A 13,170-nucleotide genomic window follows, 5' to 3' on the forward strand; every position below is an offset into this window, starting at 1 on the left:
CGGTGTGCTCTGTCGACCTCAGGCTTAGAATGAAAGCTTTCCTTTCCAAATACTTCCAAAAGCATCTCTGAAAAGAAGTTGGTCAATTGACCAGGTTCTATATTTTCAGCTAAGCCCAAAATTCAAATATTCTGTCTTCTGCTTCTGCTCTCCAAGTCAATAACTTTTGAAGTTAATTTAAAGTTGCTTGCAGACAGTCCCAGGCAAAGATCTTCAAGTTTATTCAACGCAATCATTGACAAGGGTCTCACTCCAGACCTCAAAGGAACGTCAGTATCTGTTAACGATTCCAAAATGTTTCAAAATTAGATTTAGCTTCACGTTGACGTTCTTTAATGGTTTCTGTTATCCCTGGTGTATGCTTGTTTAAAAGATCAGAAATGGAGTCCCTAGTCAGAGTAGCACATTCTTCCTCCTTTTTGCCATTTTTTCCAGCTTTAGCACGTCTTGTAGCCATTTTTTTAAATTTTTTTTCACACTATAAACCATACTGACCAAAATACATACAGACATTTTTCTCTTGAATATATACAGTGTCATTTTCTCCCCTTTTTTCCCCCCTCCCTCCCTCTCCCCCCTTTCCCTTTATTCGAAGTTCAATCTATAAGATACATTAAACCCATTTTAAAGTCATTGGCAATGATAAGTAACAAGCAAGGTGGGGGGGGGGGAAGTATAAAGCACTTTGGTTGAAATGTAAAAAATGAATGAATGGAAGAAATATTTTAAAAAACAGGAGCACCTAACTACTGCTGCTAACCTATGAAGTAGCCACCCCGAAGTCATCCCCCTCATAATTTTAAATACCCCTATTATTAAAGTCATAATAATGACTTTATTCCCTCATTCTTCCAAGCTCCAGAGAATAAAGTCCTAACTTGTTTAACCTTTCTTTGTCACTCAGTTCCTGAAGTCTGAGCAACAACATCCTAGTAAATCTTCTCTGCACTCTTTCCAACTTATTCATATCTTTCCTGTAGTGAGGTGACCAAAACTGCACATAATACTCCAAATTTGGCCTCACCAATGTCTTATACAACTTTACCATAACATGCTAGCTCTTATACTCAACGTTTTCATTTATGAAGGCCAATATGCCAAAATTTCTCTTTACAATCTTATTCACCTGTGACACCACTTTCAGGGAATTATGTATCTGTATTCCCAGATCCCTCTGTTCTACCACACTCCTCAGTGCCTTACCATTTACCATGTATGTCCTTTCTTGGTTTGTCCTTCCAAAATGTAACACCTCTGCATTAAACTCCATCTGTCATTTTTTCACCTTATTTTACCAGCTTGTCCAGATCCTCTGCAAGGTTTGGAAACCTTCTTCTCTGTTGAATCCAGTACACTACTTCACCATGAATACCTAGAATTTGAACTTTCCTGACTAAACTCCCATGCGAGACCTTGTCAATGGCCTTACTAAAGTCCATATAGACAACAGCCACAGCCTTTCCTTCATCAACTTTCCTGGTAACCATCTTGATTGGTTAAACATGACCTATCACACACAAAGCTATGTTGACTATCCTTAATCAGTCCCTGGCTATCCAAATAATTATATCAGATCTCTTAGAACACCTAATAATTTAACTACCACTGACATCAGTAATTTCTAGGATTACTTTTGGAGCCTTTTTTAAATAGAACAATGCGAGCTATCCTCCAGTCCTCTGACACCATACCCGTGGCTAAGGATATTTTAAATATTTCTGCCAGGGCCCCTGTAATTTCTGCACTATCCTTCCTCAAGGTCCAAGGGAATATCTTGTTAGGCCCTGGGGATTTATCCACCTTTATTTGCTTTAAGACAGCAAGCACTTCCTCCTCTTTAATATGCATAGGCTCCATGACCTCACTGATTTTTTCCCTTACTTCCCATGACTGTGCCCATTTCCTGAGTGAATACTGATGAAAAAAAAACATTTATGATCTCCCCCATCTCTTTTGGCTCCATATAAAGCCGACCACTCTGATCTTCAAGGGGAACCAATTTTGTCCCTTACTATCCTTTTGCTCTAAATATACCTGAGGAAACCCTGAGCATTTTCCTTCACATTGCCTGCCAAAGCAACTTCATGTCTTCCTATAGCCTTCCTGATTATTTTTCTTGAGTTTTTTTTTGCATATTTTGTACTCTTCAAGTAACTCATTTGCTCCATATTGCCCATACCTGTTAACAACCTTCCAAGCCAGATCCCTAATATCCCTCAAAAACTAAGCTTTCCCATACCTTCTAACCTTGCCGTTGATCCTGGCAGGAACATACAAACCATCGTACTCGCAAAATTTCGCCTTTGAAGGTTTTCCATTTAACTCACACATCCTTGCCCCAAAAAAACTATCTAAATCCATGTATTCTAGATCTATTCTCATTTCCTCAAAATTGGCCTTTTTCCAATTTAGAATCTCAACCCAAGGCCCAGACCTATCTTTATCCATAATTAATTTTAAACTAATGGCATTATGATTACTGGACTCAAAGTTTTCCCCTACACATACTTCTGTCACCTGTCTTGCCTCATTCCCAAATACGACATCCAATATTGCACTCTCTCTAGTTGGTACCTCTATATATTTATTTAGAAAACTTTCCTGAACACACTTAACCATATAACCACTTACAGCACAGAACAGGCCAGTTCGGCCCTACTAGTCCATGCTGTAGCAAATCCCCACCCTCCTAGTCCCACTGACCAGCACCCGGTCCATACCCCTCTAGTCTCCTCCTATCCATGTAACGATCCAGTCTTTCCTTAAATGTAACCAATGATCCCGCCTCGACCACGTCTGCCGGAAGCTCATTCCACATCCCCACCACCCTCTGCGTAAAGAAATTTCCCCTCATGTTCCCCTTATAATTTTCCCCATTCAATCTTAAACCATGTCCTCTAGTTTGAATCTCCCCCTTTCTTAATTGAAAAAGCCTATCCACATTTACTCTGTCTGTCCCTTTTAAAATCTTAAACACCTCTATCAAGTCCCCTCTCAATCTTCTATGCTCCAGAAAAAAAAGCCCCAGTCTGCACAACCTTTCCCTATAACTCAGACCCTGAAATCCTGTCAACATTCTCGTGAACCTTCTCTGCACTCTCTCTATTTTGTTTATATCTTTCCTATAATTTGGTGACCAAAACTGTACACAGTACTCCAAATTTGGCCTCACCAATGCCTTGTACAATTTCATCATAACCTCCCTACTCTTGAATTCAATACTCCGATTTATGAAGGCCAACATTCCAAATGCCTTCTTCACCACACCATCTACCTGAGTATCAGCCTTGAGGGTACTATTTACCATAACTCCTAAATCCCTTTGTTGCTCTGCACTCCTCAATTGTCTACCATTCAATGTATATGTCCTATTTAAATTTGCCTTTCCAAAATGTAGCACCTCACATTTATCTGTATTAAATTCCATCAGCCATTTCTCAGCCCACACCTCCAGCCTTCCTAAATCACCTTTTAATCTATGGTAATCTACCTCACTGTCCACAACACCACCAATCTTTGTGTCATCCGCAAACTTGCTTATCCAATTCTCCACCCCTACATCCAGATCGTCAATATATATAACAAATAATAGTGGACCCAGAACCGAACCCTGAGGAACTCCACTAGTCACCGGCCTCCAATTGGACAAACAATTTTCTACCACTACTCTCTGACACCTTCCATCCAACCACTGCTGAATCCATTTCACTACCTCCTTATTTATACCTAATGCCTCCACCTTTTTTCCTAACCTCCTGTGGGGAACTTTGTCAAAAGCTTTACTAAAGTCCAAATAGACAACATCCACAGCTTTCCCTTCATCAACCTTTTTTGTAACCCCCTCGAAGAACTCAATCAGGTTTGTCAAGCATGATCTACCCCTGACAAAACCATGCTGATTACTCCCTATCAATCCCTGTACCTCCAAAAATTTGTAAATAGCATCCCTCAGAACACTTTCCATTAACTTGCCCACCACAGACGTCAGACTTACAGGCCTATAATTCCCAGGTTTGCATTTGTACCCTTTCTTAAACAGAGGAACCACATGCGCCACCCTCCAATCCTTTGGTACCACCCCCGTGGCCAGTGACATCCTAAATATCTCTGTTAATGGCCCCACTAACTGTCCACTAGCCTCCCTGAGTGTCCTAGGGAATATTTTGTCCGGTCCGGGAGATTTATCCACCTTTATCTTTTTTAACACAGCCATCACTACCTCCTCGGTTATCCTTATATGCTTCATAACCTCCCCATTATTTTTATTTACTTCAACTGTTTCAACATTTTTTCCCTAGTGAATACCGAGGCAAAGAAATCATTCAAAATTTCCCCCATTTCCTCAGACTCCTCACTCAGCTTACCCTCACTATCTACAAGGGATCCAATTTTATCTCTCACTAATCTTTTACTTTTAATGTACTTATAGAAACGCTTTGGATTTATTTTTACTCTGTCAGCCAAAGCCTCTTCATGCCTTTTTTGGCCTTTCTAATTTCTTTCTTAAGATTCCTTCTACACTCCTTGTAGTCCTCCTTCAACTTCTCAGCTCCCTGCTCTTTATACCTCTTGTACACCTCCCTTTTTCTCCTAACCAAATTTCCAATATTCCTCGAAAACCAAGCCTCCCTATGACTTCCAGCCTTTCCTTTGATCCAGACTGGGACATAACTACTCTGTAACCTCAAAATTTCTTTTTTGAATATCCTCCATTTTTCATTAACATCCTAACCTAAAAATATCCTGTCCCACTCAATACTCCCCAAATCCCTTCTTATTCCTTCTAAATTTGCTCTTTTCCAATCCAGAACCTCAACTTTAGGCCTCTCCTTGCTCTTCCTTAAAACTACCCTAAAACTAACAGAATTATGATCACTAGACCCAATTGGTTCTCCAACATTAATGTCCGCTACCTGATCTAGCTCGTTCCCTAACAGGAGATCCAGTATTACACCATCCCGAGTCGGTTCTTCTACTAACTGTTTTAGAAAACAATCCTGAACACATTTAACGAACTCTAGCCCATCCAGCCCTCTAACCGTATGGGTATCCCAATCAATGTGTGGGAAGTTAAAATCTCCCATGATCACTACCCTATGATTTTCACACATATACGTTATCTCCCTACAGATTTGTTCCTCTAATTCCCTTGGCCCATTTGGTGGTCTGTAATACACCCCTATTAGTACCCTCTTGCCTCCTCCACCCCTCAATTCTGCCCAAACAGCCTCACTGGTCGATCCCTCCATACCATCCTTCCACCTCACGGCAGTAATGTCCTCCCTAACAAGCAGAGCAACTCCTCCTCCTTTTTTACCCCCTGATCTATCACATCTAAAACAAATGTATCCTGGAACATTAAGTTGCCAGTCCTGCCCCTCCTGTAGCCAGGTCTCACTAATTGCCACAATATCGTGACCCCAAGTATCTATCCATGCTCTCAGCTCATCTATCTTGTTCACTATGCTTCTTGCATTAAAATATATGCATCTCAGAGAATGACTCTCACATATATTCTATTTTTTACCTTCTACCCTAATCTCCATCCTACCTTTATTATCTTTTTTATTCCTAGCTAGGTGACCATATTCCCTGGACACTGCTCTCACACTCTGTTCCCCACCCCCTGCCAAACTAGTTTAAACCTTCCCCCACAGCTCTAGCAAATCTACTTGCCAGCACATTGGTCCCCCTCCAGTTCAAGTGGAGACAAACTCCAAGCCATCCAGCCATTTTACAGTATAGGAGTCCCAGTCAATATGTGGAAAGTTAAAATCTCCTATCACAACTTTATATTTCCTGCAGGAGTCTGTTCTCTCTATAGATTTGCTCCTCCAATTCTCACTGACTATTGGGTAGTCTATAATACAACTTCATGAGTGTGGCCATAACTTTCTGTTCCTCAGCTCCACCCATATTGCCTCAGAAGAGAGACCTCTGGTCTGCCTTGCTTGAGCACAGCTGTAATATGTTCCCTGATGAGTAGTGCCATTCCTCCCCTTTTCATCACCCCTGTTCTATCGTGCCTAAGGCAATGGAAGGCTGAAACATTGAGCTCCAGTCCTGCCCCTCCTGCAACCAAGTTTCATTGATGGCCACAATGTCATTATTCCACGTGCCAATCCATGCTCTAAGCTGGTCTGCCTTTCCTACAATACTCCTTGCATTGAAATAGATGCACCTGAGAACATTTCCACCATGTTCAACTCGTTGATGTCTAATGGTGCATGCAATTTTAACCATATTTTCCTTCCTCCACTCCTCTATCCGCTCTTGCACTCTGGTTCCACTCCCCCTGTAAATCTAGTTTAAACTCACCAGAACAGCTCTAACAAACGTGTCCACAAGGATATTAGTCCCCTTCTAGTCCATATCCAAATAATCTCGTCAAAATATGTCCCACCTTCCCTGGAAGAGATCCCAATGATCCAAAAACCAGAAGCCCTGCCTCCTATACTACCTCTTCAGCTATGTGTTAAGCTGCATTATCCTTCTATCCTAGCCTCACCAGCATGTGGTTCGGAAAGCAATCCTGAGATCACTAACCTGGAGGTCCTGTCCTTCAATCTAGCACTTAACTCCCTGAACTCTCCTTGCAGAACCTTCTCACCCCCCCCCCCCCCCCACCATTTGCACGTCATTGGTCCCAATATGGACTACAACATCTGACTGCTCATCCGCCCTGCTGTAAATGCTGTGAACTCGATCTGAGATTTCTCAGGCCCTGGCACCAGGTTCACAGCATACTACTCAGGATACTCAAACTCTTCCACAGAAACTCTTATCTGTCTCCCCAACAATGGAACCTCCTATCACTACAACTCACCTCTTCTCCTCCCTTTCCTTCTTAGCCACAGGACCAGACTTCACATCAGAGATCTGATCGCCATGGCTTGTGCCTGGTTCCCATATACAACTTTACCATTACATCCCAACTCCTATACTCAATCCTTTGATTTATGAAGGCCACTATGCCAAAAGACGTACAACCTTATCCACCTGTGACACCACTTTCAGGGAATTATGTATTGTAGTCCCAGATCCCTCTGTTCTACCACACTCCTCAGTGCCCTACCACTTTCTTGGTTTGTTTTTCCAAAATGCAACACCTCACACATGTCTACGTTAAATTCCACCTGACATATTTCAGCCCTTTTTTCAGCTGATCCAGATTCTTCTACAAACTTTGAAAACCTTTGCTGTCCACAATGCCTCCAATCTTAATGTCATTTAGAAACTTGCTGATTCAATTTACCATATTATCATTTAGATCATTAATATAGACAACAAACAACAACGGTCCCAGCACTGATCCCTGAAGCCCAATACTAGTAGGCCTCCAGTCTGAAAAGCAATCATCTATTACTACTCACTGACTTCCCCTGTCCAGCCATTATTGAATGCTTTTAATGTTTCACCTACAGATAATCTGAGCTAAAGCCCAGCAGAGGAGGCAAGTGTAGGAAATGAATAGAAAAGATCATGCCACCAAGAGGAATGGGAAGAGTGCTGTGGAGTGTGCCAATTGTAATGGAAGAGGATTCAGAATCAGGATTTATTGTTATGAACAAGTCATGAAATTTGTTGTTTTGCAGCAGCATCTTAGAGTTAATATTCATATTATAACCATCTGACATCATTACTTTTTTTTCTTTGGCTTGGCTTCGCGGACGAAGATTTATGGAGGGGGTAAAAAAGTCCACGTCAGCTGCAGGCTCGTTTGTGGCTGACCAGTCCGATGCGGGACAGGCAGACACGATTGCAGCGGTTGCAAGGGAAAATTGGTTGGTTGGGGTTGGGTGTTGGGTTTTTCCTCCTTTGCCTTTTGTCAGTGAGGTGGGCTCTGCGGTCTTCTTCAAAGGAGGCTGCTGCCCGCCAAACTGTGAGGCGCCAAGATGCACGGTTTGAGGCGTTATCAGCCCACTGGCGGTGGTCAATGTGGCAGGCACCAAGAGATTTCTTTAGGCAGTCCTTGTACCTTTTCTTTGGTGCACCTCTGTCACGGTGGCCAGTGGAGAGCTCGCCATATAATACGATCTTGGGAAGGCGATGGTCCTCCATTCTGGAGACGTGACCCATCCAGCGCAGCTGGATCTTCAGCAGCGTGGACTCGATGCTGTCGACCTCTGCCATCTCGAGTACCTCGACGTTAGGGGTGTGAGCGCTCCAATGGATGTTGAGGATGGAGCGGAGACAACGCTGGTGGAAGCGTTCTAGGAGCCGTAGGTGGTGCCGGTAGAGGACCCATGATTCGGAGCCGAACAGGAGTGTGGGTATGACAACGGCTCTGTATACGCTTATCTTTGTGAGGTTTTTCAGTTGGTTGTTTTTCCAGACTCTTTTGTGTAGTCTTCCAAAGGCGCTATTTGCCTTGGCGAGTCTGTTGTCTATCTCATTGTCGATCCTTGCATCTGATGAAATGGTGCAGCCGAGATAGGTAAACTGGTTGACCGTTTTGAGTTTTGTGTGCCCGATGGAGATGTGGGGGGGCTGGTAGTCATGGTGGGGAGCTGGCTGATGGAGGACCTCAGTTTTCTTCAGGCTGACTTCCAGGCCAAACATTTTGGCAGTTTCCGCAAAGCAGGACGTCAAGCGCTGAAGAGCTGGCTCTGAATGGGCAACTAAAGCGGCATCATCTGCAAAGAGTAGTTCACGGACAAGTTTCTCTTGTGTCTTGGTGTGAGCTTGCAGGCGCCTCAGATTGAAGAGACTGCCATCCGTGCGGTACCGGATGTAAACAGCGTCTTCATTGTTGGGGTCTTTCATGGCTTGGTTCAGCATCATGCTGAAGAAGATTGAAAAGAGGGTTGGTGCGAGAACACAGCCTTGCTTCACGCCATTGTTAATGGAGAAGGGTTCAGAGAGCTCATTGCTGTATCTGACCCGACCTTGTTGGTTTTCGTGCAGTTGGATAATCATGTTGAGGAACTTTGGGGGACATCCGATGCGCTCTAGTATTTGCCAAAGCCCTTTCCTGCTCACGGTGTCGAAGGCTTTGGTGAGGTCAACAAAGGTGATGTAGTTTTTCAAGCTTTGTTGGGACCAAGGTAAACTGCCTCAGGATCTTCGTGATGCCACCATCATCACCCTGTACAAAAACAAAGGCGAGAAATCAGACTGCTCAAACTACAGGGGAATCACGTTGCTCTCCATTGCAGGCAAAATCTTCGCTAGGATTCTACTAAATAGAATAATACCTAGTGTCGCTGAGAATATTCTCCCAGAATCACAGTGCGGCTTTCGCGCAAACAGAGGAACCACTGACATGGTCTTTGCCCTCAGACAGCTCCAAGAAAAGTGCAGAGAACAAAACATCATTACTATAAAAAATAAAAATAACAGTGCACAAAAAGAAAGGCAGTATCTTTGGTTCATTGATTATTCAGGAATCTGATGGCAGTGGGGAAGAAGCTGTCCTTGTGCCATTGAGTGCTCGTCTTTTGGCTCCTGTACCTTTTTCCCGATGGCCCAGGCGGTGAGGTCCTTTGAGGATATAAGCTGCTTTTTTAAGACACCACATCATGTAGACGTCCTTGATGGAGTGATGTCTGGTGGCTATGAGTTAACAACCCTCTGGAGTTTATTCTTGTCCTGAGAGTGGGTGCCACCATATCAGGCAGTGATGCAACCAGCCAGAATGCCCTCCACAGAACACCTGTAGAAGTTTTCTAGAGTCTTTGGTGACATACTGAATCTCTTCAGGCACCTCAAAAAGTATAGATGCTGCTGAGCCTGCTTTGTGATTGCATCAATATGAAGGCTCCAGGACAGATCCATAGAGATGTTGACACCAGGAATATGAAGTTCTTGATAAGAACTGGGTCGTGTTCCCTTAATTTCCTCCTTTAGTGCGCAATCATCTCCTTTGCAGGCATTGAGCGCAAGGTCGTTGTCGTTACACCATTCAACGAACTAATCTATCTCCCTCCTGTGAATTTCCTCAATGCTGTTTGACACTACAACTGTAGTGTCGTGGGCAAACTTGTAGATAGCATTGGAATTGTGCCTGGCCACACAGTCTGGGTGTAAAATGAGTAGAGCAGTGAGCTATGCATGTATCCTTGGGATGCACCTGTGTTGATAAGCAGTGAGGAGGAGACATTGTTTCCGATGTGTACTGACTGTGGTCTTCCGATGAGAAAGTCAAGGATCAGACTGTGATTTTAAAATAACTTTAATTGTTGCTTCTGGAGCAGAAAGAGAAGATTTGATGTAGGCAGAGATTTAGAGGGGTCAAAGGGTAAGGACAGGTAGCTGGGACTGGAGGAACCATTCCTGCTTCATCTTGCCAGAAGGTGTGCAATAAGCATAGGCATAAAGAGTTATAATTAAATTACTGTTGAAAATTATGATCAGTATAATATTTAAATAAAGAATGAAGTTATTGCAATCAAATGATTTACTGTCCCTCCCCTATTGAAACTGGAAGTAGCCAAATTCAAAGGTTCAGGTTTTTAAAATTCTAATTTCAACTTGACCCACTAGCCAATTGCTGAAAGTTAAGTTCCACTCTCTGGTTATAGCATCTGCTATAAATTCCTCTTCCTTGTGTTACGGGTTATATTATATTTTGTATTATATATAAATAGGTTTTTAAAAGAGAAAAATTAGTGGGGGGATTCGTGTGTATGTCACCACAAAAAGACAGTAACACTTCACAAAACACATCTCATTTGAAATGCACGAGATTTGCTGAAAGAGAGACTTCATGTCCACATTGACTTTACAGAAACTTTGAAGAATGCCTATGGAGACTTCACAAGTAGGTATTAATTGGACTGATGCTGTGGAGTAAATGGACTATTGTTTTGAAAGCGACAGATGGCCAGGCAGAAATTTATTCCAGTGCTGCAATCTGTCTGGTTGCAGTTTGCTGTTCTAAGAGGGGTCATGTGGTCTTGCAAGCAGAGAGAGAGAGAAAGAGAGAGAGAACTGAATTCTTCAGTCATGGCAAGCTGGCAGCTTGATGAAACCCTTTTGAAGATGGGTTGTGAGTTCTGCGTTCAGCCTATTGTAAAGCCCTTGTAGTCCTTACAAGAGGAAATGGCTTGCTAGGGTGTTTCTCCTGAAATAAGGGAAACAAGAGGAACTCTGTGGTGACCTAGGAGAAGAGGTTATCATTTGGAAAACCCATTATGGGGCAAGTTTCTTTGGCATGACCCTGAGGTACTCATCATGGGAAATCAGTTTGTGTGACTCCAACAGCAACCAATCTCTATCTGAAATCAACTAGAACCTTCCAGAGTGGTAACCATTTAAGCACCAGAGCCTGGTGAAAATTCATAGTTGTTAAATTCTGTGCACAATGTAAGAATTGCCTGATACCGGTGAACTTGAAGGAGTGAGAAGTGAGATTGGACTGTGAATCAAAGAACTTTCCTGAACATATACACATTACATACACAAATTAGAATGAGGTTAAGTTAAGTTAATAGTAATAAGTTAAAGTTTCATCCTGTTTTTATGTTTAAAGAAAATTAAAAGCAACTTTTGTTTAAGTAGCCATTTGACTTGGTGAATTTCTATTGGTGCTGGGTGTTGGGGTCCTCTGGACTCATAGCACTTGTCACAAATAGGATATCTCCAGTTTGAGGCAGACTTTGTAAAATGTGGCATCTTATTAGAAGTAGGATTGTTTCCAACTCTATCTTACTTTCATCAGATTGACTCTTTACTTCTTCTTCCATAATAATGACTCCACCCCACTACCTCTGAAACCTGGAATAATTTGTCTGGAAACACAAAAGAGGATACAAATGTTGGAATCTGAAGCTAAACACAATCTGCTGGAGGAACTCAGCAGGTGGGTGAAAAAGAATGGTCAACATTTTGGGCCAAACCCTTTCAGCAAGACACCAACCATTCTTTTCTCCTGTTGATATTGTTCATCTTACTGAGTTATATTTTTCTCCTTATTCAATTTCTCCAAAAGTTTCCTTGATAAAATCCCATTTTCCAATTTATATCAATCAACATTATTATTAATTTAGCAAGTATCTGAGTATCTGCATCAGAACACAAGAGACTCACTTGGCATTTTTATGGGCTTCAATCAATGCATTACTTAGCTCTTCCTGTGTTTTTGCTAGAGTCTTTGTTGCTTTGAGGTCATGCTCTCGAAGTTCTGCAAGTTCACTGGAAATAAAAGACAGAACAATAAGAACAAGAAGTAGAAGCAGGAGTAGAGCATCTGGCCCATAGAGCCTGCTCTTTCATTCAATAAGATCATGGCTGAATGGCTGTGGACACGGCTTCATTTTCTTGGTTTTTCTCCTGACCCTGAATTCTTCTACGCAAAAAATCTCTTTATCCGTGTCTTAAATATATTTAATGAGGCAGCCACTACTATTTCTTGGCACAGAGAATTCCATAGATTCCCTTCTTCTCTGGGAGAAGAAGATCCTCCTCATTTCTAATTGAAATGTACTCCCAGGAATCTTGAGTCTACATCCCATAGCTAGAAACAGAGAGCTATAAATTTCATGATTTTTTTTCTAATGGTATTCTCGTGTTCTCATAGCTCTAGTCCATAGTCCAGATAGTGAAATCTTTGCAGCTAGATCCTCAAGAGACATTTTACTTAAACTTATCTGTGATATCAAATCTCAGTGCATTGAGCCTAAGCAAAGGATTTCCAGTTGTAACACATCTCCAAGTTAATGACAGCATGTAATTGATCAGAGGCTAGAAAGTTATTTTTCCTCAGCAAGATACTGAATGTCAGCTGCAGAATCTGGGTGTTTCTTAGCCATCAGTCTTCTCCTCTTCCTTCTCATTATTGAAGCACAGACTCTTTTTGGATGTTTTAATTGAAACTGTTGCTTTCCAGTAGATCATGCAAATAGTGACTATTTGCCTGTAACATTGGAAGTGAGTGCAAAGATTGTTCAAAGATCTGGCAGGGAGGGGGCATGCCACGTGATGATGTGGGGCTAGATGGCAAATCCCTATTCTCCTTGAAAAAGTTGAAGAAAAGAGTTAAAAAGGTTGAAAAAATTAAGAAAGAAGAAAACAGTGTCTGAAGATCTAAAGAATAATTCATAAATGTCACCAAAGAAAGAAAAACCAGCTGCAGCAATACAAGAAATCAAGCAAGAAAAAGATCAAGATAAAAAGGCCGACCTTGAAGAAGGATCATGGAGCTGTCCAGAAGGTATTGCCCAAGGGAGA

The 13,170-nt window shown here is 42.1% G+C and overlaps 1 protein-coding gene across 4 annotated transcripts in view; it reads right to left on the reverse strand.

The window, feature by feature from the left end:
- Positions 1–13,170, reverse strand: part of axdnd1 (axonemal dynein light chain domain containing 1) — a 215,522-nt gene that overhangs the window by 128,877 nt on the left and 73,475 nt on the right. For all 4 annotated transcript variants that reach the window (XR_011357692.1, XM_069938137.1, XM_069938136.1 and 1 more), the window contains exon 11: positions 12,031–12,135. Coding sequence is in view for 3 of the 4 variants with exons in the window: in XM_069938137.1 (XP_069794238.1) it covers positions 12,031–12,135 (105 nt within the window). In the remaining variant the exon portion in view is untranslated. The remainder of the gene's footprint in view (positions 1–12,030; positions 12,136–13,170) is intronic.

The sequence above is a fragment of the Narcine bancroftii genome, chromosome 5 (assembly GCF_036971445.1).
Source record: "Narcine bancroftii isolate sNarBan1 chromosome 5, sNarBan1.hap1, whole genome shotgun sequence".
NCBI lineage: Eukaryota > Metazoa > Chordata > Chondrichthyes > Torpediniformes > Narcinidae > Narcine > Narcine bancroftii.